This window comes from Mus caroli, unplaced genomic scaffold, assembly GCF_978045245.1.
Source record: "Mus caroli unplaced genomic scaffold, Mus_caroli_1 scaffold_1, whole genome shotgun sequence".
Lineage (NCBI taxonomy): Eukaryota > Metazoa > Chordata > Mammalia > Rodentia > Muridae > Mus > Mus caroli.
In genome coordinates this window covers 172,327,632-172,355,626 of record NW_028227256.1, presented here as the reverse complement: position 1 = coordinate 172,355,626, position 27,995 = coordinate 172,327,632, and the positions used below count along the sequence as shown (strand labels likewise).

The 27,995-nt window shown below is 41.3% G+C and overlaps 1 protein-coding gene across 1 annotated transcript in view; it reads right to left on the bottom strand.

The window, feature by feature from the left end:
* Fmn2 (formin 2) overlaps positions 1–27,995 on the bottom strand; it is a 326,068-nt gene that overhangs the window by 271,961 nt on the left and 26,112 nt on the right. Inside the window, exon 2 of the mRNA XM_021173977.3 lies at positions 17,824–17,990. Coding sequence (XP_021029636.2) covers positions 17,824–17,990 — 167 coding nt within the window. The remainder of the gene's footprint in view (positions 1–17,823; positions 17,991–27,995) is intronic.

Below are 27,995 nucleotides of genomic sequence, written 5' to 3'. Positions count from 1 at the left end.
CAGAATAATGTAATATCAACAGTCCTTTTCTCATTTTATGCACACCTTTAAGTACAATTAAATCACTTCAAATAAAATCATACTTAAGATGTATGATGTAGGACTTTAAAATATGCAAAATATATAATTACATGTTATGCATTATATAAAATTCTTGATCTAGAATATATAGTCTATAAACAAGGTTACTATAAAGGAAGGCCTTTAACATTTTTAAGGATTGTTTGAATGTTTGATAGGCAAACAGTTATTTAAGATCCCCAAACTTTACTATTTGGAATACTTTGTGTTGCAAAAGTACATTTCAAAGTGTCATGCCAACACTGATTGATAAAGGAAAGCAAGCAAGGAAATGGAGAAAGAAAGGAAGGAAGGAAGGAAGGAAGGAAGGAAGGAAGGAAGGAAGAAAGAAAGAAAGAAAGAAAGAAAGAAAGAAAGAAAGGAAGGAAGGAAGAAAGTCTGGGGTTAAGCCTATATATATTGTTCAATATACAGTATATATTGAACAGGAATAAATTTTGTAACAGATGGGATTTTTATTCAGTTAAGTTTCTAGATTTGAATTTGAATACCTGCATTTTATACTTCAAGTTGTTTTGGTTTGTTGTTTTTCAAATAAGAAAAATGAAGGAGGCATGGGGTTGTCAGAAGACATGGTCAGAAGAGAGAGCTTGCCTAGTGGGCACAGAGCCCTGAGTCTCATCCCTTGTAACACAGAAGGCAGGCCTGGGGGCTCACACCTGGAATCCAGCACTTAGGAGGCAAAGCAAGGAGGATCAGGAGTTCAAGGTCAGCATTGGCTACATAGCAAGCTTCAGGCTAGCCTGGGCTACATGAGATCCTATTTCAAAAGTAAATAAGAAATAACATGGGAAAAAGAAGAGAAAAGAAAAATGAAAGAACTAAATAGAAAGTTATCATAAGTAATAAAAGGTGGCATTAATTCCACTGACAATTTGACCCTACCCCCCAGTTGTCTCTCCCCCTCTGCTATTCCCTCCCTTCAGCCTTCTTCCTCTCTTTCACTGCCACCCCCTCTGCTGACAACTTTCTCAACTGTACATAAGACGTTAACCAAAATTAATGAGTAATTCAGAGGAAATGTTTCATCACAAGACTTAATCCTAGCACAGCATCTCGTCATCAGAACATAACCCTTGAGAATTCAAAGGCAGGGCCAAGAACATCTTCCATACCTAAATAGCAACTTATATCTACAGGACACGTTTTTTCTGGGGTGCAGTTCCCCCAAACCTGTATGATCAAATACCCAAGTTTCCAGAGCCATCCTCAGAGCTGTTCCATGTTTTGATTTTGTTGTTGTTCTTGTTGTTTTCTAAAGGGCAAGAATCAACATTTTAGAAAGGTCCCAGGGCACAGGGACTAGGAAGAGGAGACCATAGGTCTAGCAAGGAGGCAGCTAAGGGAGTCATTGAGGACCACTGACAAAGTTTTGGTTATCCTACAGTTAAAACATCCCCACCACAGCAAACAAGGCCCAATACTGTTTGTTTTAGAATTAATCATTTGGAGCTACAGATGCTTGTCAGTGGCAGAGCTCTTGCCAAAGCAAGCAGGAAGTCCTGGTTTTACCTCACAGTACCACCACAAGAGGGCGATGGAGAGGTGAAGAGGGAGGAGGAGGTGGTGGAAGAGAGAGGCAGGAGGGAGGGGGAAAGAGAGGAGGGATGTAGGGAAGGAAGGAGAAAGAGGCGGGAGGGAGAGGGGGAGAGAGGGAGGGAGGGAGAGGGGGAGGGAAAAAGAGAGGGAGAGAGGGAGGGAAAGAGAGAGGGGGGAGAGAGAGAGAGAGATTGGGAAGAAGAAATTAGAGAGAACAAGAATAGCAAAGTAGAAACTAATTAGAGCCTATTTTACAGGCTCTGGCCCAAGGCAAAGGTAACTCAAACAAGCTGCATTAGCAGCAGGAAGGGAACTAAAGCCAATGGCGCCCTGTGGTTGTGGAGGGTGTAAAATGAAAGGCAACAGCTTCTGGGGCTGAAATTACATGTCTGCCATTTGCAAAACTATGTGACCCTGGCCAAGCCATTCATCCTTTCTGAGTTTCAGTTTCCACACCAACAGATGAAACTAGGTTAAAATTACATTGTAAATCAAATAATCGAAGTAGAGCAAAAACACTTGTCCTGTGTAAGTGCTGAACTCAGGATCACAACAAAAACAAGAACATAAGCAAGAAATGAAAACCTCCCTGGTTCTTTCACACCTTTTGCCAACTGCACTGAACACACCCACTCGAATTCATTCACCTGCATTCACCATAGCAACCACCTGTTCACCTTCCACCTCACCACAGAAGTACCCCACCACAGGGATTTCAAAGACATAACACCTTCAAGGGCATTGCCTCTAGGAGTTTTCAATGACATATGCACCATAGACAAATCGGATGGGTATCCAGCAAGTCAGAAGTACACTCATAAATTTGTCCAAACGGTTGAAATTTAGAGTGACTTCTGAAATTACTAAATAACAAAACAGTCAACTCCCTAGTCTATGCTTTATAGATCAGCTAGTTCGGTCTAGGGACATAAGTCAGTGGGAGAGAACTTGTCAGCATACACAGAGCCCTGGGTTTGAACCCTAGTGCTAGGCCAGTCAGTAAGTTTCAGATTTCTGGAATGGCTATGTCCAGTGTCCCACCTTCACCCCATTTCTGGAGTTTTAGACACACTGCTACACCCAACTTCCTATGAGAGCTTGGGATCCGAACTCAGCACCTATTGATCTAAGTCAGCATAGGAAATAATAGGTTCCATCATACATTTTCATTCACATGTGTCTTTATACTTTAAAACAAGTGCTTTTTAGCCTGTGACTTACCCATGAAATGATTTCATATCACAAAGCAGCAACAGACTCCACTTTGTGTGCACATGCTGGAGCAGGACTCTACACTAGCACTGTGCAAGCAAAGCAACCAACACCAATCCATCACAAAGCCGGCTGGGAATTTACTCACGCAACTGAAAACTATCACCTATGAGCTTAAGTAAATGAGGAACACATGGGGAGAAGAATGCATCAAGATCCTGTGAGCAAATCGAGGCCCGAGAACTTAACAGAAACACCAGTTCCTCAAAGGATGCGACTCTTTTATCCAGTCACAAAAGGCTGGAAGCTCTGACATTATGCACAGGTGTACTGATGAACCTGTCATCCATCCATCACATTGTGCCACAGGGTTGACAGACAAGACTCCTGATTTTCTCCCAAACTTCACCTCCCCTTGCTCTCTATTGATCCATGGACCCCTCAGATAACTATCCCTCATGAGCCTCATCTGGACTTTACTTTCTACCAATCTTCTTGCAACTGGCTCATCTCGGGATGTCTTTAGCCACTCCCAAGGTATGTTCTTTAATAAATAAATTACAGGTGTGGGTGGCAGTACAGCAGATATTAAGGACAAAGAAAGACCTGAGTTCAAGTCCAGAACCCTCCCCCAAAAGAACTAACAGAGAAGTCACTACTTTTAAGAAAACAGCTGACATCAAGCCAACAGCAACTTTCTCTGCATTTTACTGACTGTCTGCCTTTGGCTCCATTAAGACACCTCTGAATGCCTCTGTATTTCTGTCTTGTTTGTAGCCATTCTATAACAATTACTAGGTGAAGTGTAGTATGTGCTCTGAGAATTACCATTCATAATTAAGATTGGAATGAAAGAAACTGTGATGGCCAAGAGCCATGCCGTCAAATAAAAGAGGGATTATATGCTAGATAGCAACTTAGGAAACGAACGTGGCTTGGTAATTTATTGTTATCCACAAATCCTGACTCCATGAAAAGACACAAACATAACTCCTCCAATGCCTCTAACATAGCACACTCAGGTCAATATGCAACATAGAGGGGAAGGGTCCCCAAAACATCACCTGTGAACTCTTCTACATCACCTATTGTGCAAATAAGAGTCTACAAATGCCAGAAAGATGCATCACACTGAGGGTGTGGCTGGCAGGACAGCAGATAGTAAGGACAAGGAAGGCCTTGAGTTCAAGCCCCAGCACCTACTAGGCCCCCCAAAACAGAACTAACAGAGAATCACTAATTTCAAGAAAACAGCCAGAATCAAGCAGTCATTTATAGACTAAGAACCCTGAGCAAAGACACATTTTTGTTTCAGCACCTATGAGTGGTACATTAAAGCAGGAGATGGCTAAAACTGCAAAAATACTTTTGGAAGGATTTGCCCTGACAATGGACTTCAAGTAGGAGCAGGCAGGAGCATGATTTCCCTGTGCTTCAATTTCTTCTGTAAAGAATATAACCTTTCATTAACAAGTTCATGATGAAGATGCAATGCCTACTTACAAGGCATTTACAGCGAATCTGCTGTGGTGACCTTTCTATACTTTTAAGGACTGGAGGCTGTTGTAACCACCAAGGGCTAGTGATGCTATTTAGTACAGTACAAGATTAGCATGCATGTAGCCCTGGATTCAAAACAAACAAACCAGCACCAAACCCAGAACAGACAGCAATGTGAAGCCTGTTACAGCCTGAGAAAATGAATCAAGGTTAGCAAGTAACTCATGCTCTGAAGAAGGAAGAAAAACCATGAGGAGGTAGACACACCCTTTCGGCTTCCTTCTATCAACCTGGTTGTGATCGATCAGCCTTACAATCCTGCTGCCACAGCTCTGAGCCATGCCCCTGCCAGACATCCAGCTGGCCACACACTCAACTGTAGCATCTCAGAGCCAGGGAGAAGCCTTTCTTCCTGTAAGTCACTTCCTGACAAGTGTTTTACTACAGCATTGAGAAAAGGAGCCAATACGCTCATGGAAAGCCAACTGGAAATCAGAGGAGTGATTCCTCCCTGCCAGATACAGATGACATCAGGCCCAGAGACAATATCCACCACTGTCTGGCTCTCCAATAGCATCCTTTTCAACTCTGTTCAGTCCTCATTCCAAAGTGTTTGGTGTCCAAATGAATTCGCTTCTATATAAGGTCCGTCACCCCTTATAAACCCCCACAGACACCTAATTCACAGAGAATCGATCTAGTGACCTCTCCCTAAGCTTCCAGCCATGAAAATCAAAAGGCGGGCTGCTTCTGTGCTCTTCTTTCTGCTCCCCCACCCCACTCAAGTTCATCTTCCTCCTTTGTAAGAGTACACCTGTATTTATATCTCATCCTTTTTGGCTCTCCAGAACTAAATGCTAACAATCTTTATTGTCAATCTCCTCCATCTTTAATATGAGAATCTGTAAGTTAACATGTAAGACACTGAGACACCCCTCCCCACATTTGGTTCTGATTGGTAAATAAAGTTACCGGCAGCCAATGGCTGGGCAGGGCAGACTGAGGCCAGACTTTTAGGATTCCTAGGCTAGAGACAGGGAAGAAGGAAGAAGAAAAAGGGAGATCCACCCTGTCATTCTAGGAGAAGGAGAGGAAAGATGGCACACCTAAGAAGGTATGGGACAAGAGAGCATACCTGCCATGTAGGAGCTAGAGAAGAACGGGCCCAAGACGGTTGCCCAGCTGGGTCCAGGGCAACAAAAATGGAAGATAGATTTTAATAATTAATAATTTGGGAATTTCGGAGGGAGATGGATTAGCCATGTGGAGATTAGGAAGTGGCCCAGTCATTGAGCTGTTTTAGGCATATCAAAATATAAAAGTTGTATGTCTTTCATTTGGGAACCCAGAACATTGGAGCAGATAGTGAGGCATGTGCCAGGATCGGTTTAAGTATTTAATTGGGTACTTCTACAGTTCTCCATCAGCCTGTAAACATACTGTGACCACTGGTCCTCTCTAAAGGAAAAGCAAGGCCCTCCTCTCCGCTATCCCCACTTGGAAACTGCCCTAAGTCTCCACAATGTGTATTTTGTGACTAGCTGCTAACTACACATGATTGGAGAAAGAGAAGACAAACTCACTGACTAAACTCTCCTTCTAAATATTACCTGAATACACTCCAGGAGTAAACCAGTTACAGCCTGCTACCCAAGTCTCTGCAGCTGCCCTCCTCCAGCCCTACCTGAAAATGGAAGTTTCGTTAGGCAATGCAGACTGTATTGTTTGTGTAATCCACACCAAAGCAGGACTGAGTAGCTTGGCAAAGTCTGTAAGACAGTTACTGTATTCAAAAATACTGTCTATCTGGCTCTTTACATAAAACCTTTGCTATCCTCTGGTCTAGACAATGAAAAATATAATAAACCCTACAGTATCCAAAGCCTAATAAGGGTTGGGAAGAGGATGCTAATAAGCTCCTCACTGGGTTGGTTGTGTGCTCAGCAGGAAGCACCTTCACTTGGTCGTTGTGTCCCCATCCTACCCATCAGTGACAGCCCGATGGTAGACATACTGTTCAAAATAGAAGAACATGAGTCTTCATATAGGAGCATGCAGGGGAATAATGTTCCCCTGCTTTGATTTCTTCTGTAAATAATACAACCCTTCATCAAGTTCATTATGAGGATACAATGAATGCTTACAAGACACATCCTTCCTTTAACCAGAAATGATGAGTACTTGGGCATATCCAGCAAAAAGAAAGGAAAAGAAAGTCAGGACTGAAGAGTTGGGCTGAAACGCTCATTTTAATAAATGCCCATCACCTACAGTCAACATGAACTGGGAACCACGACTCACTGTGTGCCAAACGGGTGATTCCAAGTCCAAATTCCGGAAACCCAAATGTGTGTCTGAAGCAGCGGGATCCTCTCAAATGAGCAAACACAAAGAAAGCTTGTCACTGCCTTAAAAAGTGCATCCCAACTGTGTCTCCTAAAAGATTTCCGCTTTAAAAAAAAACTAGTTAGTATCCAGAATGAGGGGCTTCATTGTGAAGGAGCCATGCGTCACTGAACCACACATCACTGTACTTTGCTCAGATCTACCCTTTATCACTTTTCCTCTGTAGACTCTTCCTCCCACACCAGCTGTCACCCTTCCTCACTCCACATAGAGTCCCCTTCTGCTTCTCTGTCTCATGTATTTATATAACTTAATATACTACCTATATTTTCTATATATACAGATCTCACGTGGGAGACAATATGATGTCTTCCTCTCCCATGTGACTCTCGTTTGTCAGCCCTCTCTATCCCTTACACTCCTTTCTCTGTGCATACACTTCCCCCCATCTTATAGGAAATTTATGCATTTCAGTTTTAAACGCACATAGTTGGGGGCATTTCTCTATCCACACCAATGCTGAAATAGGACATGGCCACTGAACACAGGACACGGCCATTAAGAGGTATAGCAACAATTACCTTTACTGTATAAACAATACTTTTCCTTGTTGCTCTTGTGGCATTGAACCTACTAAGTGTTTGTGTACATGAGCCTATAAGGAACATTTTACTTTCAAACCACAAGAAACAGGAAGCTGAGTCTGAAAGAGGATGTTGGCATGCGTTGCTGGGATGCATCTGCCCCTTCTGATTGAATACTAGCATCTTAAGACACATAGGGTGAGTGTGTATGAAATCATGCTGCTTCATATCATCACATGCTGCTTCCTAGTATCACCTATGTAATCAGGCCATGTGTTCTTAAGATGCGTGAGACTTCATACGTCTCAGCCATGTGCTCCGCTACTGAGCTACTGAGCTACTATCCCTACTCCGCAATGATACTCCTGGACTGCTAATAATGGAAGTGAATAAAGATTATCTGTTTTTCCTTCTTACATAAGATTAGTAAAGCAGCATATTAAAATTTTATTAAATCATGTACCAGATCAAAGCATGTTTTTTCTTTCATTCTTTAAAGACAGGGTCTCACAATGTAACCCAAGCTGGACTGAACTCACACTAGAGCTCAGACTGGCCCCAATTACACAGCAATCCTGCTATGTCAGATTCCTGAGATGTCAGTCATGAACCACCACATCTAGCTTAAAAGGTTCTTGTATGCAATAATCTCAGAAGTATGCTTAACGATGCATATGGTCTAACACATCCCTGACAATATACACACTCATGACTACAGGGTGCCGTCATGTAACCATCACGGAGTAGTAGTAGAATGAATTATAGGAAGAAAAAGAAACACCACTATTTCCCAATGTCAAATGAATCAGGAAAGTGACAATATATAATTAAAAAGTAGGTGCAGCAGCTCAAACCTATAATCACCATACTCAGCAGGGGCTGAAGCAGGAGGATTGTCACAAGTTCAAGGACAACCTGCAATACAGTGAATAGTCTAAGCTAAAACTCTCTCTCTCTCTCTCTCTCTGTGTGTGTGTGTGTGTATGTGCATTTGTGTAGTAAAACATATGATAAAGGTCTTCTGCTTTACTGTGACTCGATCACTGATACAGGCATGAGAGATATAATTTGATATCTCATAATATATCTTGTGATCATTAAAAGTTGCTAAAACAGGGAAGTTTTTTTCTAAAGCCAAAGTATGTGTACTTCAAAGAAGGAAGCTAAGCTGAAGCATCTTAGTACATAACTACATATTATTCCTTAAAGAAATAAACATATTTCTTAAATGAAATATGAATTCAGATGGAAAAGTAGTTCTTGAGGAAAACAATAAGGAACTTTCATCTTGTGTGTTTTTCAGACTGCTCCTTCCCACTAGAAATCCTTCCCATCTCTCTCATTAGATTTACTCATCTAAGAATTTCCAAATCTATGGAAGAAGGCTGTATAGCAAACTGATCTTCAAACATGTGAGATTGCTTTCTTGGTAATAGCAATATCAGATAAAATAGCTATCTTTATTCTGTGCTGAACCATTACTTAAAAAGAAAATGAGCCTTTCATTCCTCCATGCTACATCCTCTATGAAGCATCTCCAACATCCACACATATATACAGAGCTAAATAAGCCAGTCATATTTGAGCATAATATTTCTGTAGAAAAATGAACAGCGAAATGGAGTGACTATGGAATGGTCATGAACACAACAGCCAATAGGGATGATGTGTTTACAGTTACAACTTGTAGTTACTTCCCTCCCTGTAGCTTTCCCTACCTTTGAACTTCTATTCTGCTCCATCTAGAAAGACATAGAGGTCTTAGAATTGGGAACAAAACACCCATGGAAGGAGTTACAGAGACAAAATTTGGAGCTGTGACGAAAGGATGGACCATCTAGTTATTGCCGTATCCAGGGATCCATCCCATAATCAGTTTTCAAACGCTGACACCATTGCATACACTAGCAAGATTTTGCTGAAAGGACCCAGATATAGCTGTCTCTTGTGAGACTATGCTGGGGCCTAGCAAACACAAAAGTGGATGCTCACAGTCAGCTATTGAATGGATCACAGGACCCCCAATGGAGGAGCTAGAGAAAGCACCCAAGGAACTAAAGGGAACTGCAACCCTATAGGTGGAACAACAATATGAACTAACCAGTACCCCGGAGTTCTTTTCTCTAGCTGCATATGTATCAAAAGATGGCCTAGTCGGCCATCACTGCAAAGAGAGGCCAATTGGACTTGCAAACTTTATATGCCCCAGTACAAGGGAACGCCAGGGCCAAAAAGGGGGAGTGGGGGGTAGGGGAGTGGGGGGTGGGTATGGGGGACTTTTAGGATAGCATTGGAAATGTAAATGAGGAAAATACCTAATAAAAAAATAAAAAAACCAAAACAAAACAAAAAAAGAAAGACATAGAGGAGTGAGAATTATAGCAAGAATGCTGTGATTACAGCAGTAAAGTGGGTATTCAAACATGGTGACTACAGGAGTGGCATGCAATTCTGAACAGTGCCCCAAAAGGAAGACTAGAACTGGAACTGGAGAAATAGCACCGGAGTTAAGAGGTTACTGCTCTTGCAGAAGACCAAAGTTCACTTCCCAGAATCCACCCTGGGCAGCTCACGACCACCTATAACTCCAGCTCCAGGAGATTTGACATCCTCCTCTGGATGTCAAGAGCACTTGCACTCAAGTGCACATACCCAAACAAAGACACACACACACACACACACACACACACAGAGGGTGGGGTTAAAAATAAAATAAAATCTTTTTTTTAAAGTAAAATTTCACTTACAAGGCCAGATTAAAAATAAGAACCTGTCACTAAGTGATACAGTGAATAAGCAGAGTCATAACAAATATTTCACACCAATTCAAAGACAAGAAGACTAGATGGGTGTCAGAAACCACACAGAAGCTGGTGAGATAACTAAAACATGCAGATAAATAGAAGACAAATGCAGGAACAACAGAGTGGGCAGCACATGAAGCAAGTAGCTACAGCCTGGGCATCCTTGTCAGGGGAGAAGTCACAGAAGCATTAGCAAAAGAAAATCTAGGCAGCCCACTTAAAAGCGTGGCAGATCTAGCCAAGGATAAGACCAGAATTTTTGACAGCCATAAGTCCAGTTTGAGTATTCAGTGAATCAGTGGCCCCTCTTGTGTTATCACACAAATGTCAGAGTTTAAGGGAAGATCCATGCTGTCATTTCCATGATGCACGGGCTAAGGCAACGCAACACTTTGAGGTAGATCCTGCTATTCAAGTCTGGTCTACCTTAGGGACATCCATCCTAACAAGAAGAGATCAGAAGTCAGAGAAGTCAATGTGCCACAACTCCAGAGTGAGGGACAGCTGCAGAGAGAAGTCTCTAAGAGAAGGATGCTCAGAAGTGATAGGAGGAGAGCATGCCAGGAGTTAAATGTAGGGGCTCATTAGTCCCATTGTTGTTAAATAGGAGCTCAATGCATCACTGTGGAGCCCCCTTTGAACTCAGAATGAGGTCAGTGTTGTATCAATCCAAGCCAACTGTCTTCCATAACCTTTGGGGTTAGTGGGCTGAACTCTGAAGTTCAAGCAGAGTCTCTGACTGCAGCATCCTCATCTCCACACCAAGGACTTTAATGTCAAGTGGGGTTTGAAATCATGGAGAATGGTCCTCCTATACAGATTTCAGTGCTGGGCTGGTAATCTCTGGAGATGGAAGAGTGGTGGAGTTTGCCTCACCCACAGGCTGCAAGCTAAGTGTGGCCAGCAGAGGCTTCTCTTACACGTTTCCTGTTTTCTATCTCATGATCAATGATAGTGTGTATTGGTTGGCTATCAACGTAAATGCACTTCTCCATCTTGTTTAGTCTTGTGCTGTCCTCATTTTGGTGGTTTTCCCTCCTAATGGTGCTAGGGACTCAGTTCTCAACAGTAGGCTGTTCACAAAGAAGATTCTCATATAAAGTGGAATTGAGAGCCAAGTCAACTAATACACAAATCACCCCTCAGAAACACAAGAAAAAAAGAGTTGAAGATATAGCTCAGGCCATTATATGGCCCTAAGTTCTATCCTCAGTAGAAAAAATAAAAATAAACAGAGAAAATCCTTTCAATGAAATGATATAAAACTTCCCAATCACAATTATGGTCTGATAAATAACCTCCAATCTCTGGAAAGTCTCACTTTGTCTCTAGGACCTTATCAATGAACCATGCATGACCTTTTGTTATTTGTAAATATCAACCAAACAGGAATGAGCATGGCTAAATTCCTTCATGTACAAAAACTGGTCAAACTGTACTCATGTCCAAGCACACTGATACATATCACTCACATAAGTAGACACGAGCGGGAAACTAGGTGGTCTCTTTGTCTATTACACCCTTGTTTTTGTTCTTTTTGAGTGCACAATCATTTTGTACTAAAGGCCAGCTCTTCCTAACTTGTACACTTTGCTTTCTTTCCTTCATAATTTTATTTGTTTGTTTGTTTGTTTAATATGTAAGCTCACAGTTGTTGTCTTTAGACACACCAGAAGAAGGCATCACATCGCATTACAGATGGTTGTGAGCCACCATGTGGTTGCTGGGAATTGAACTTAAGAATTCTAGAATAGCAGTCAGTGTTCTTAACCACCAAGTCATCTCTCTAACCTCTATGTATTTAATCTTAAGACATGGTCTTACTATAGCCCACACTGGCCTTAAACTCATGCATCCCCTATGTCAGTCTCTAAAGTGCCAGAATTACAGAATGCCTTAGTTACTTTCTGTGGCCATAAAGACACTATGAGCAAGGCAACTTATAAGAGAAAGCATTTAATTGAGGGTTTGTTTATAGTTTCAGAGAGTAAGTCCATGATCAGATCAGAAGGGAATGGGGTAGCAGGCCAAGAAAATATGGTGCTGGAGCAGTAGTGGAGGGCTTGCATGTTGAGAAAGCAACTATGAGTCAGAGAGAAATAGAGAGAGGGAGAGAGAGAGGGAGAGAGAGCAAAGAGGCATGCACACAAACACAGAGACAGAGACAGAGACAGAGAGAGAACTTATTGGGAACGGCCTGGGTTTTTAAAACCTGAAAGCACACCCCCAAGTGTTCCATACCTTCTTATCATTCTCAAACAGCCTCCCTCTCTGGGGATCAAGCATTCAATATATGAAACTAAAGGGAGCATACTCACTAAAACACCACCCAGACCATTGACCTATACTGATAGATACCCCCTCCTTTTTGATTGTTATTTTAATAAAGCATTCCTTTCTATTTGAATTATTTTATAGTGAGCTTTATTGACACCTGGTATACAGGATAGGTTTCCTTAGCATTTGTGGAAGAGTTAATATGAACACTCAAAAGTACATGTGTTCTTTAAATTTCATAAACTCTTTAGCAAGTAATGTGAGGAGAAATATAATGTTCTTTCATATTTTTTAAAGCAGGAGGAATCAAAATGGTAAGCCCTAAGAAGATACAAGATACATCTGAAAACTTCAGCTGAAGTAGGGAAATTTATATATCAGTAAGATTCCTCATATCAAAACTGTAGATATTTTTATTGACATATATACATAGAGACAAGCAAGATGCTGTCACAAAATCAGGGGACAGAAAGAGTGCTGGCCACAAACTGAATCCTCCTGGGCTCCATCATGTAAAGAATTATCCCTGGGGGAATTGATGGTTGGAAATGCACACAGCAACTCTTTTCTGGAAGTCAGCAGAGAGAATAATGATGAGAAAAGTCTCTCCCTGGAGATGAACACATTCATTCCCATCCCCCAGTCTTTCACATCTCCAGTATGTTTTTGTTCTTTGTAGTTTGAGGGAAAAGAAACCCTTATCTCTGTATTCAGTAAGCCCTGGTACTGTTTATGATCTGGTATTTTAGAGTATGGAACAACACTTCCCAGGAGAGTACCTTTAATTGCCTCTGTTTTATGTTCAGTTGGTAGAGGCACTAGAGAGGTAGTACATAGCCAAGGAATACGGCAAGGAGGAAACAATCACTTCTAGCTGGGGAATGAAATCCCTATTTTGTGTGTGTGTGTGTGTTTTCAATTCTACATGACACTTAACCATCTTCCAAGATAGCATGGCTAAAGAAGTGTTTCTAGACTCTTTATCACAAGGGTGGAGTAAGACGACACATGAGAAGACACATGAGAAATAACCAGGTTAACTTAAAAAGAGAAAGAGAAAGGCGCGTGGGTAGAACCCTTTCCTAGCATGTTTGGGGACCTGAGTTCATCCTCGAGCATCACAATAATAAATTAATAATTAAAAAACATAAGTAGAGGAATAAAATTATCCTGTTCTTTTTGGTTTATTCTAGTTTCATATTTACTAAGTGAAAAGACTTTTTAGTTCTGAGCTTTATTGAGAAAAATTAAGTTAATTTGATAATAGTTTTCATAAAAAAGCAAGTGCTAGACAATCATGTGAACTTCTCCTGGGACAATACAAAGTAACTCACTTACACGTCTACTCATCCCAGCTAGGACAACAATGACATTCAAAAACAATTCCATGGGAGTCCAGCATGTCAATCCAATGGGCTTATCATGCTTGTTTATATGGCAAGGAGGAGGAATGATACAGTGGGGTGAACTCCCTGGACAGCTACATCAATGGAAAGGCTCACTACAGCCTGGATGACAACATCCCTATAACCGCAGAGACAAAGTTCCCTGCCCCTTTAGTTAATATTGCACACACATCATACATTCTATCACCTTCCAAGACCACAGGTCCACCTGAAGCTTGGACAGAGTTACATACAGCTAGAAGAGTAGTTGGAATCTGAATGACCCCACCATGACTTCCTTCTTCTGTGAGTTAGCATCAACAGGCTAGATTTCGAGATTACCTTGTAAATAATCACAGCTGCTTTGGTGAAGATGGCAAAGGCTGTTATAATTAGATAATAGCATGCAATATAGACACAGCTAGTGTTTCCCTCTACCTGTATTGTGTTTGCCATATCTCCAAATTCTGTATTGATAGCTACCAGAATGTAGCTCTACAATAGGACACACTATAGGACCCCAGGTCTGTCTCCAGAATCGGCTCCCACAGAGAAGAGTGGAAACTTTTATAATTGTCTCATTCTTTCTACAGGAGAAAAAGATCTATTTAGCAGTGACTAGCTGCTATGTCATTCAATAACATTTGAAAGAAAGAAAAAAAGAAAGAGAGAGAGGGAGAGAGAGAGAGAGGAAGGAAGGAAGGAAGGAGAAGAGGGAGAGGGAGAGGGAGGAAGGGAGGAAGGGAGAGAGAGAGAGAGAGAGAGAGAGAGAGAGAGAGAGAGAGAGAGAGATCTTAAAGAAGTTTCACAGGGAAAATTTCCTAAACAGAGCTCCAATGGCTCAAACTCTACGAAAGAATTGATAAATGGGTCCTCATGAAACTGGAAAGCTTCTGTAAGGCAAAGGAAATAGCCAATAAGACAAATTGGCAACCTACAGATAGGGAAAAAATCTTTACTAACCCCACATCCAAAAGAGGGCTAATATCCAAAATATATAAAGAACTCAAGAAGCTAACAAAAAAAAAAAAAAAAACCCAAACAACTCAATCAAAAGATGAGATATAGAATGAAATCAAGAATTCACAACAGAGGAATCTTGCATGGCTGAGAAACAAATAAAGAAATGTTCAAAGTCCTTAGTGATCAGAGAAATGCAAATCAAAATGAGCCTGTGATTCCACAGTACACTAATCAGAATGGCTAAGATCAAAACCTCAGGTGACATCACATGTTGTCGAGGATGTGGAGAAGGAGGAATATTCCTACATTGCTGGTGAAATTGCAAACTGGTACAACCACTCTGGAAATCAATCTGGAGGTTCCTCAGGAAATTGGAAATAAATCTACCTGAAGACCCAGCAATACCACTCTTGGGAATATACACAAAAGATGCCCCACCATGCCACAGGGGCATGTGTTCCACTATGTTCATAGTGGCCTTATTTTTGATAGCCAGAAGCTAGAAACAACCCAGCTGTTCCATGACAGTAGAATGGTTACAAAAATGTGGTTCATCTACACAGTGGAGTACTACTCAGCAATTAGGAATAAGGACATTCTGAGTTTTGCAGGCAAATGGATGGAACTAGAAAATATCATCCTGAGTGAGGTAACTCAGACCCAAAAGGACATGCATGGTATATACTCACTAATAAGTGGAATTAATCAAAAAAGAAAAAAGAAAAAAAGAAAGAGAAAAAGAAAAAGGAAAAGAGAAAGAGAAAAAGAAAAAGAAAATGGAAAAGAGAAAGAGAAAGAAAAAGAGAAAACGAAAAAGAAAAAGAAAAAGAAAAAGAAAAAGAAAAAGAAAAAGAAAAAGAAAAAGAAAAAGAAAAAACCAGGAATACCCAAGAACTCAAAAAGCTCAACAAGATGAAGGGCCCAAGTGAGGATGCCTCAGTCCCACTTGGATGGGAGAAGAAAGCAATCACAAGCAGGGAGGGAGGGACTTGGGAAGGAAAGTGGATGGGATGAGAGTGGGGGATGAGGAGTGGTGAGGGGAACATGATATGGAATTGGGTGGGGGAAATGACTGAAGCCCCGAGGGCCAGGAGAAAGAATGGAAACAGGCAACCTCAGGAGGTAGGAGGTTGGGGAAACCCTCCAGAATGTACCAGAGACTTGGGAGGTGAGAAACTGTCAGGACTCAAAGGAACAAAATGCTCTACAGTAGAGACAGGGAACCTGTAGAGCCCACCTCAAGCAGAAAGTCAGGGCATCAAGTGAGAGGTGGGGTTGCTATCCCACAGTCAAAACTCTGACCCATAATTGTTCCTGTCTGAAAGAACTGCAGGGATGGAAATGGAGAGGAGCCTAAGGAAAAGAAGCTCCAGCAACAGGCCCAAAGTGGGCTCCAGCTCAAGGGGAGGCCCCAAGGCCTGACACTATTACTGAGGCTACAGAGTGCTCACAAAAAGAGACCTATAAAGACTGTCCTCTGCAAGACCCAACAAGCAGCTGAAAGACTCAGATACAGATATTTATACCTAATCAATGGACAGAAGATGAGATCCCTACAGTTGAATTAGGGAAAAGCTGGAAGAAGCTGAGGAGGAGGGTGACCCTGTAGGAGGACCAGCAGTCTCAATTAACCTGGACCCCCAAGATCTCTCAAAGACTGGAACACCAAGCAGGCAGCATACACCAGCTGATATGAGGCTCCCAACACATATACAGCAGAGGACTGCTGGGTCTGGGTGTAGTCAGAGAAGATGCATCTAACCCACAAGAGACTGGAAGCCCCAGGGAGTTTAGAGGTCTGCTGGGGTGGGAGGTGGGGACATCCTCGTAGAGACAGGGGTGTGGGGAAGAGGAATGTGATGTGGAACAGTCAGAGGGTGGACCAGGAAGGGAATAAAATCTAGAGTGTAAATAAATAAATAAATAAATAAAAGATAAAAATTATTTTTAAAAAGGAGGTTCACAAGTCAGAGTTATCTAGAAATTTTTCACGAAGGTCAGAACTGAAGTCTCAGAATAACTTATGAGATTTCTTCTGTACATACTAAGTGGGGGGGGGGGGGGGGAAAGATCACCAATTAGGAATGGTAAACAGGAGGAAGAAGTAAGTGTCTCCATGGTTCTGGAGACACAGATAGCCTCACTGTGTAGCTCAGGCTAACCTGAAACTCTTGATCTTCCTGCATCACCCTCCCAGGAGCTGGGAATGTAGCTATGAGCCACCATTCCTGGCTCTATAACTAGCTTTTGGCCTCAGCCTCTGTTCACATTCACTGTCTTTAGAGGTATGTTTGGCAAAACTGAAAAAAAAAATGTAATTACCCATGTGAACAGAATTCAATGTCCCCAATCACTCAGTTCCTGGGCTCTGCACTCGAGATCCACCCAGACCTCCCAGCTTCTCATGAAAGATGCACATATGAGAATTCTCAGTTTGAGGTGGATCCTCAGAGCCGTGCACCACATACCTGAGGAAGTTAACACTACTCTGGTTGGAAGATGCTAGTCCGGGAGTGCTGTTGTTCATGATGCCTTCCTTACAATCATGCCGTTTGAATTCCTCAAGATTAACCCTTGCTGAGTGGGGGCCTCCGGTAAGGGCAGATGCTGTGGCTTCTTCTTGCCAATGTTTAGTGCACAAATGAGCTGGGCAAACACTCACATAGCATTCTAGTGCCCATGGAAACCTGTAACCCACTGGGACTAGTATATTTGCCCTTTGGTACTGCTTCTGATGGAATGTCTCTGTGACCAGCATAGAAATATTGATGTGTGAGATATGGATCAGGGAGAACCATTTGTCTATGTATTTTCAGTTTCTATCAGAAAGAAAAATTCTGAATGATCTTAATTAGACTGATTAAAGCAGGCTAGAAAACTAAGAGACTGGGTTTCTTTTGTTTATTTGTTTTGTTTTGTTTTGTTTTTAAAAAGGAGGTTTGCCAACTACATTGAATGCCCTAGTCCAAAGAAAAATATAGAAAAGACAATCTGTTCCTTCCAGTGGCCCAGGGGAGGAAGCTTGCATCACGTGTTGTTTTTGAAATTATAGGGTGATTGGGCAGACACACCTCCCAGCTGCTACTCTGACTGCAGTCCACCCTCCAGACAGAAGTGAATTCTCCTACTTACATCAAATGGAGCTGAACTGGACCCAGAGTTCTGATTACACGGTTCCCTGAAGCAGTCACTGAAAGGAAGTAGAAGACCCATGGCGATGATCCGGGAGCAAAATTTTTCTGCTTCCTCTGGAGGCCCGTTCTCCTGCTGGCTAAACAGCTTCTCCAGCAGTGTTCTCCCTGCATGTGAAACACAGTCATTAGAGGGGGGCGTTGGCAGATCACCTGGCTCAGCACTCTCCCGAGAGGATAGTAAACAGCACCAGTGAGCAACGGTCTCCAGGGCTACTTGTGTGCAGAAAGGAGCCCAATGAACCAAACTGCAGGGTGAAGCCAGGCACCACATAGGAAAAGGCAGGAGGGTATGCCCTTCCACGCTCCCAAACACAGCCTGCCTCAAAAAAGAATGGTCGCTATTGCTGACTGTACATTCTCCATCTGAAAAGAACCTCCACCCCTTTGGGATTTAATTAAGCATTTCTCTTTTTGCTTGTTTTTTGGTTTTTTGTTTATGTTTTTGTTTCCCCCTGCCTTCAGAGTATTCTTTGAGGAAGCAGTAACTCAAACTGCCACCACCATTTTGGGCCTAGAAATGTCAGAGACTGACTGACATTCACTTTCTCAGACTCAGCAGTGGGGAAAGGAAGAGTGTGAGGCACAGACAAAGGTATTAGGCCATAAAACATGCAAGAAAGCTGGCCAGGAGAGAAAAGTCATCCTGAAGAAGAAAACGATCTAAATGTTTTCAGTTGCTCCATAGAAACAGCTATGTGTGGGGCCTGGAGAGATGGCTCAGTCGTTAAGAGAACTTGCTCCTTTTACAGAGGACCTGGTTCTATAAAATCTACATGGTGGCCCACATTCATCTATGGCTCTAGTTATAGCGGATCCTCTTCCAGCCTCTGCAGGCACCACATACATGTGACAAACATACATACAGGCAAAATACCCATATACATAAAATAATAAAGTAAAAGTCCAAATAATTTTTAACACAAGAAACAGCTTTACATTGAACATTTAATTTAAATATTTTGTTTACTCTCCAGAGATGAATCATTAAGGAAGGATACAGCAGAGACGGAGGTTCCACAGACATCAAGACACACAAATGACAAGAGAATTTATAGAGAATAAATGTCTGTAGGCTGCTCGGAAATAAACTGGGCATCTATATTATAACTCCTTCTTGCAAGTCTTGGAGAACACCAAAAAAAGAGGGGCAGGAGGGATGTGAGAACCGGGTATCTGGAGAACTAGAGTAAATCGGTGTCTTCTAGGCATTACGTAAAGGATTGCTGTACTGAAAAGGAAGGGCAGCCCATCCCCCACCAGAACCTAAAAGTTGTTGGCAGTTGATGGGAGACAGACCCTAGAAGACTTGGTCTTGCTGGTGCATGTTTCAACCTTCTTTTTTTTTGGGGGGGGGTCCGAGACAGGGTTTCTCTGTATAGCCCTGGCTATCCTGGAACTCACTAAGTAGACCAGGCTGGCCTCGAACTCAGAAATCCGCCTTCCTCTGCCTCCCAAGTGCTGGGATTAAAGGCATGCGCCACCACCACCTGGCATGTTTCAACCTTCATGCCTTAGAATCGTCTTGGAAGAACAGAGTGATGGGCCCCTTGGGTACCCCTACTCCACTTGGTCACTGTTTAACTCTAAATATAGACAGATATAAAAGTCAAGGATCCAGTCTCTAATCTATTTTTTAGTGTCTACCTAGAGTACTTTTCTGGTGAGCAGGTTGAATTTCAATCCTACACTAATCTTATATATTATTGAGGACAGGCTACAGGTCGACCAGAAGTTCCTCTTTAGCTGGATGTGAAACTGGTTGGGCTGAAGATCACAGCCTAAGGGTCAGACCAACTCAAACTTTTCATACTCCCATCTGTGTGCTAAATGTCACACTCTCTAATGCCATGACAGCTGACAACTGCCATGGCAATGACTAAAAATATTATAAAGGGATAGGAAAGAGTTAACAGCCAACTCCTGGAAAACTTCTAACAGGACTCATAAAAGATGTGAATACCCTCTCTTTATTTGTTCATGCCTCCCCCTCACATCTTTTACAACTTAACTAAAACTTCTTTCTCCCATGGATTGAGAATCTATCTTGAAACTTTATCTTTCATTTCTTTTTGTTTGTTTGGCTGGTTGGTTTGGTTTTTTGTTTATTTGTTTTTTGGTTTTTTGGTTGTTTTGTTTTCCGAGACAGGGTTTCTCTGTATAGCCCTGGCTGTCCTGAAACTTACTTTGTAGACCAGGCTGGCCTCGAACTCAGAAATCTGCCTGGCTCTGCCTCCCAAGTACTGGGATTAAAATCGTGCGCCGCTGCCACCACCACCTGGCTATCTCTCATTTCTAATCTTAGACAAAAGTTAACAGTTTCATTAGATGCCTAATGGGTACATGGTCTCGATATAAGTTCTACAATTCTGGGAAATAAAGTAAAATTATGGGATCCAGTTTTAGGGTCCCACAAACTACTAGTATTCCAACATTCAGGAATTCAGAAATCGGTATAATATTTTTTTCTACATCCACAAACTAAAGTCCTTCCACATCACAACTCTCCTCTATTCGTGATTCCTATGATTTCTCCCTCTTATGAGTTCATCTTTCAACTTTAAAGCAAAACGAAGCATCCCAAAGAACCCCTATGAGCCCCTTCCAAATCATTGTAGATCCCTCTATGAACTCTTTTGCATAGCGATTTAACTTAAAAGGTTATATATTATTTTTAATATCTAATTGTTCACTTACATGATACATTTCCTTAGAGCACACACTTTGAAAATGTGATAATTTGTAGAGAGGGAAAGATAAATATTTGGAGAATGTATAGAATATTACCATGCTATTGAATAAGGTATATTTATTCATATTCTAGCCAGAATATAGAAAAGAACTGTGTGCGTGCACACACACACACACACACACACACACACACACACACATTCTTTTGCCCTTACACCCTACTATAATTTTTATGACATAACCTCTCTATTGCTTGGTATTCTAAATTTGAAAGAGAGGCTTGCCCTTAATACTAAAGACATTAACTGCTAAATGGTCTTGCTTTAGAACCTATAGCACCACTGAAGTGCTCATTCCTTTCTAAACTTCTATGGTTAAATAGCATATATTATGTCACTGACTAGCACAGAGCACATTCATTGATTGGAAAATTAATACATCCGAAGAAATCTGCAAAATGGGAGCTGAGTAGAGGTGGAGGTCCTTTGTAATGTTTGACAAAGGCACACGGGGGCCAACTGAGAAAGACCTCCAACCACACCAGCTCCTGGACATTCCTTCTCTCTCAAAAATTTTGGCTCAGAGAAGACCCCTTTCCCCTTTCAGAACCTGCTTTTTTAAATTCAGTCACTTCTGTTGCCTCAACACTTTGTCTCTCAACTTCAGCAGCCAGACTTGAATTGCAGAAATGAAATGCCAATCCCATTAGAGTAGCTAGTTAGATAGTAGAGAACTTAGAGCTCACCATGGATGGACTTTTCTCTCCCAATTGCCAGCTTAGAAGACCAAAAACATAAAAATGCAGGATTCTGATTGCTGGCCAAATGGATGAGGCCTTACTAATATCTCTGGCTTGGGTTTAGACATAATATTCTGTACTGTTTATCACTAGCTGATAACTATCTAGACCTTTTAAGATCACTTTCTTTCTATCCCGGGGATTTCTGGTACTGTCCTCTCCTTAACTATCAATTCAAATTGACTTATCAATCACCTGGGCATGAAACCATCCCTTGGGAAAACCTGCCTATTTTAGGGGCTTTAGAAATAGCACATAGAAAATGAGGCAGGGTGCAACATGCCTATAATCCCAGAATTGAAGGGACCAAAGAAGAATCAGATAATCAGGGCTGTCCTTGGTTCAAAGCAAGTTCAAGGCCAGCCTGGTCTAAGTAAGACCCTATCTTTAAAAGAAAGCAAGAACCTGAGGGAAAGAAGAAGAAAACAATATGACTACTATTTAAGATGCAGATTGGCGCAATGGTCTCTCTGGCCTTCTGAGAGTGGTGAGAGTGTGGTACCTTCTTCTTTATTAAAGGCTTCCATACGCTTAGTTGTGTACATCATCTGAATTCTCTCAACAGTGTTGAAAAGAATCAGGGGACCAAGAAGTGTCCTGAGAGACAGACCAGCGACAAGGCTGCTCCAGGCAATTCATCCTCTAAAGAACCAAATAGTCAATGCCTGCAGCTTTGGGGCAGCTTGAGGTGCTGTCATATATTCTTGCCTGTTTGGATTGTTTGAAAACACCTTTGAAAATATAGCATCTGCTCTTAGCTCAGATTTTTACAAAACTAGGCTCCAATCTATACATTGGATATGCGACGTCAATTTTATGTTGGTTGCTGTGTTTTGTAAGTCAACCCAAAGGCCTCCCAGGAGGTAAAGAAGTCCCCTTAGCGCTGAGCTACAGTCTCATCCTAAATTTCAACCATAACATAAAATTATGTCAAAAACACTAGACATAAATTCTTATGCCTCTTCCTATTTCTGTCAATTAAACAAAACTAGTCTCAAGCTGTCTTCAAAATGCAGCACAACAATGCAAGCAAAAAATAATGTTCATTTTGTCTTCTCTCAGTTACTAGGACATTCTTTGATCTCCCAATGCATTTTAAGTTAAATGAAAGATTTCTTCTCTACATAACTGAAGATAATCTGTAGCTAACTAAAGATTAACTAGAATTACTACCTAGGACACTGCATCCCAAATCTCATGTGGTTAATTATCAGAGCATACCCATTGTCAACAGACTACAAAGTGGTTGAAAGTAGCTCTAAGATGATTATGGTTCTTTTCTGTGACTCAGACACTGTGCAGCAACAATGACAACAAAAAGACAGGAAACAGGACTTGATGTCTGAGTGAACGTAGCAGAGCCCAATTATTACCAATAATTGAAGGGAATGCAAGAAAGGGCACTAAAACCCTCAACTCTGAGTCTGTGATGGCAGCCCTAAGTCTTTTATCTATAATTTTCCATCTATTATATGTATTCATGCAAACTTCAGCTCTCATGTCAAAGGGAACAAGAGATAGCTTACTCTGGGGCAGTTTTGAGTGACTATGTTACAACAGATTCTTAATACCCCATAGACCATGTGTCCAACATGTTAATATTTTTAAGAAGTTTTTATAGTAACAAAACAAAGAAAGTCATAAAGCAAGGCATTTAAAAAATATATTGATATTATTTGGGGCTATGGCACACACCTTTAACCCTAGCCCTCATGAGAAAGAGGCAGGTGGAACTCTGTAAGTTCCAGCCCAACCTAGTCTGCGTTGGCAAGTTCCAGGCCACACCACACAGTGAGACAATGCCTCCAGATTTTTTTTTTAAAGAAAAACTCCAATCAAAACAAACTAAAAAAAAGCAAACAAAAACAAGGAGAAAAAACATACATTAGTGGAACAATAAGGTAGGCAGGTTGCAGCCAAGCAAGGGAATCTGTTATAGACCTCACATGATATAATAACATCAGATTGATAACATTATTAGCCTTTGGGCTGGTGATATTCACAGGGATATTAGATTAAACACAGAATGCACTATAAGCAGTGAGTCAGCCTTGTCTAACTTTTACACAGTGTACCTTTTGGCTGGAAACTTCAGTTCACCTGGGAACTATTTCATCCCTGTTTGTAATAATTCAGTGTTGTGAGTGAGGTGGCTGACCGAGGCCTGGAGCAGCAGCCCGGGTCACTGTCACTATATGCCAGCAGCACAAACACCCCATTCCCAGTTGTAACATCAAAGAACTGTTTCTAAACAAATACTCTAGGGCCACAGGTTGAGAAACATGACCAGATAAATTCTCGACCTGTTCTAACAGTGGAATTTTGACTGCCCCTGGAGGACCTCCCTCTACTGAAGTCTTCTCACAAGAAGGCATTTTACTTCAATTCATACATATTTAAGGGACAAGAAAGTTGGTGGGTAATGTTGTCCTTGATCCCCAAAAACATTTTCAAATGATTTAATATCTTTCAAAGGCATAAGCTACTTTGAAAGCTCACACCACTGGGTCACCTGCTACTCTGATTCCTTCCTACTCTCCTTTAACCTTTTAACATTTCCTCTTCTGCCCTGTCATTCAACAAGTACATCCCTTAACTCCCATTTTCCAGAGAATGTCCAGACTAGAGATGTAGCTCACTGATAGATGGCTAACCAAGTATGTTTAAGAATCTAGGCTTTGACACCATTGCATACACTAGCAAGATTTTGCTGAAAGGACCCAAATATAGCTGTCTCTTGTGAGACGATGCCGGGGCCTAGCAAACACAGGAGTGGATGCTCACAGTCAGCTATTGGATGTATCACAGGGCTCCCAATGGAGAAGCTAGAGAAAGTACCCAAGGAGCTAAAGGGATCTGCAACCCTATTGTTGGAACAACATGATGTACTAACCAGAACCCCGGAGCTCTTGTCTCTAGCTGCATATGTATCGAAAGATGGCCTAGTCGGCCATCAATGGAAAGAGAGGCCCATTGGACTTGCAAACTTTATATGCCCCAATATAGGGGAATGCCAGGGCCAAAAGAATGGGAATGGGTGGGTAGGGAAGTGGGGGGCGCTATGGGGGACTTTTGGGACAGCATTGGAAATGTAATTGAGGAAAATATGTAATAAAAATATTAAAAATCAAAAAAAAACAAAAAAAAATAAAACAAAACAAAAAAAAAAAAACAAAAAAAACAAAAAAAGAATCTAGGCTTGACCCCACAAGCAACCAATAAATAAATAAATAAATAAATACCCTAATAAATACCTTCTAAACCTACAACACTCTTCATTTCCAGTTACTGTTGCATTTTAGGTAGGGAGGTGGAGGGGAGGGTGAGACAGGGAACTTCCTGTACATACAAAAGAACTACTACCTGGAATTATGGACAGTGAAGTGGAAATTTCTAGTTTCTTTGGAGATTCTGTTGTGGCATGTGATGTTTTTCGGAAAACTGCCTTATGAGAGGATATTTTTTGTTGAAGCAGACATGCGGGAGGATATTTTGCTGAGAATAGACATATGGTGTTTTGCTGGAAGCTGCCTGGAAAAAGGTCATGTGATGTTTTGCTAGACCAGATGCTTGAGACAACACATAATGTTTGGAAAAGGTATAAATATAACCCAACAGACAATGGACAAAGCTATGTGCTTCCTTGCCACTCTGCTGATCTTCATTGGGCTTTGCTGATGCTATGGCATTGGTTTGCCTTGCCTTCTTCTTTGATCATTGTTTGTCATGACTTCATAGAGAGAAATGCACCCAAGAACTTCTGGTAGTGTTCTGGTGACTTCTTGACACTTCTGTGGACTTGGGCCTACTGACAGAGCCTTGCAGTTTCTTCTGGATTGAACTGCTATTGCTGATTAGTGAATGGTATTTGCAGGTGGATCAAGCTACCACTGCTGATTTATGTGAATTGAACTGCTGTTATCCTGACAGTAAAGATTGGAATCACCCCAAAGAACTATTTCTAAACAGGTCTATTTTTGTCCTATTAACCTTTCTTCTTCACTACCTCTGGTAGGTGGTGAGCTAGAAGGGAGGTTAAAGAGTTTAAATATCCTTATTAAACTAGGTTTGGAAAACATAGGACTACAGGATAGTCATTGACTATATCCTTTTACTCCTGGCTCAGCACAATTTAATTTTTCTTCCAACTGTGCTAAGAAACAGAAACTGGTAAGCAATGTAGTACCTTCAAGTCAGACTTTCCGTTGCTATACAAAACCTTTGTGGAAAACTACTTCAAAGAAAGACTTATTAGATTTTGTTCCCGGTTACAGTCCACAGTTCATGGATGACTCCAGATGTGGGATTCATCACAAGATTATAGCAGCTGAATGATATGGTGAGACAACTCACCTAAAAGTGAGCAGAATGCAGAGAGGAAAATCCAGAGACAAAACATCCCCATGAGGCCATCTCCAGCTAGACTCCACCTACTAAGGGTTGTGTCATTACCCAAAATAGTACAATCAACCCGCTTCAGCACATGAACTTAGGGAGTGTACATTTCACATTCAAACTAAAACACAACAAATGACATTATTTCTTCCACTTGCTCCCTGAGGCACTTGCTTCTCATGGGTGTCCCTTTTATTTTCTCTACTTTGCTGGCCACTTTCCCTCAATTTCCCTTCTCTGCATTCCCTACCAATATGCTTATATGTTCTGACAAATGCTACGGACATGACTCTTTCATAGTCCCTCTTCTAATTCTGTGAATATACATATTTCTTTTTATGAAATTGTGCAGCTTTGGTTGAAGTAGAAACTTAAGGGTTCTTTGGAAAGCTGGTTGTGTTGAATGGTGTTTTGCTAAGGAAAACATGCGAAGGAACATTTTGTTGAAGTGGACCCAGGTGAAAGACTAAGGCAGACTCCGGAATGAATGTTTCCCTGAAGCAGACACAGGAGAAAGGAAGTTCTGCTAAAGCAAGCAGGTGAAAGGACAGGTGATGAAGGATTCTTTGCTAACAACACACTTGTATCAGTCCACCTTATGTTGCATAGTTGAGCTCCATTTATTGGGACTCCATAGAGAGAAACGAACCAAAAAACTTCTGGTGATGTGCTGCAGTTTCTTGCCACTTCTGCAGATTCAGACTAGTAAAGTGGGATCAGGGTAGACAGACACTCATGCTAAGGCAAGACACATGCTGAGGCAAGACCCGTGGAGAAGTGGAGGACACATGATGTTTGGAGAGAGTATAAAAAGAACTCGAATGACAGTGAAAGAGGCTGGGCTAGGCTTGTTTATTGAGCTAGCTGTGCACTTCTTGTTGATCTCTCGTCTTTACTGATCTCTGCTTCTCTGAGAGAGGCACAGCTGAGAACTTCTCCTTGCAGTCCTGCTTGTTCCTCTGGCTAACTTATGCCCAGGGTGAGGCCTGGCTCTCTCTCCTAGGTCATGCCACTGCTGCTGGTTTTTGTTTGCTATCCTGACTCTACCAAACTCAACTGCTGATATAGCTGCCACAGTTGAGCTGTGAACTTAACTGCTAATTTCCAGACAACACAAATGGGAGTTGTTCCAAAGGTCCTTTCTAAACAGGTTCACTTCCCCCCATCCTTTCTTTTCCCATATCTCTGGTTGGTGGTGGGCTAAAAGAGAGGTTAAAGCATTCAAGAACAGTCATTAAAATAGGCATTGAAAAAATTATTTTTCAAATAATTTTGAAATAAAACTGCTGCGCTAGACATATATTCATAAGCATCACAATAACTAGACAGAAGGTAAAGACAGGTATTGAAAACCGTGATGGGTATATTATAGGAGGGGAGACTTGAAAAGATGATGAGAACTCAAAAAAATCATGTGAGCAGTGCCCTTACTAAGTTCCTTTTGTGGTATTTCTAAACATAAAACAGCCTGAAATCTAGAAGTGTCATCCATACTATGGCCAGGGAAAATTTAAGGAGTCAGTTCAGCAACTACAAATGTCTAATTTAAGAGCAATGTATTTATCATAGGATTAGTAAGAGTATTAGGTGAGAAAATGTATGTAAAACATTTAGCATAAACTCTGAAACAAGAGTGTATGGATTAGTGGCACCTTAGGAACAAGGCAATTCTAAAGTGTCCAACAATAAAAGACATTTGTTTGCATTTTGTTTTAAAGGGTATCTTAAATTTCATTACACTTATTTATTTTTGTGTGTGTGTATATATGTGTGTCTCAACTGTACATTGCCACAGTGCATGTGGACAGTCAGTTTTCAACTATTACAAACTATGCCCTAAAAATCAAATTCAGTCTGGCTTGATGGCAGACACCTTTACCCACTAAGCCATTTTATGGGTCCAATTTGCATTTTCCTGAGACAGTTTCTCACTGTGAAGCCTTCACTAGCCTAGAACTCAGTATGTAAATTAAGCTTGTATCAAACTATCCTCTTGCTATAACCCCTTAAGTGCTAGAATTACAGGCAGATGTCACTCTGCTGGCAATTTTTAGTTGATTGTTAAGATGCCCTCACTTAACATGATAGGAAGTTATATAACCATTAAGTATCATTCAATTCCTGAAAATTTGAATTCAGTATATTCAAGTCACATTGAAGATATTAAAAGGATTGGAAAAATAAAACTATCATAGTTAGACAATGCTAGGACCCAAATCCACATTATC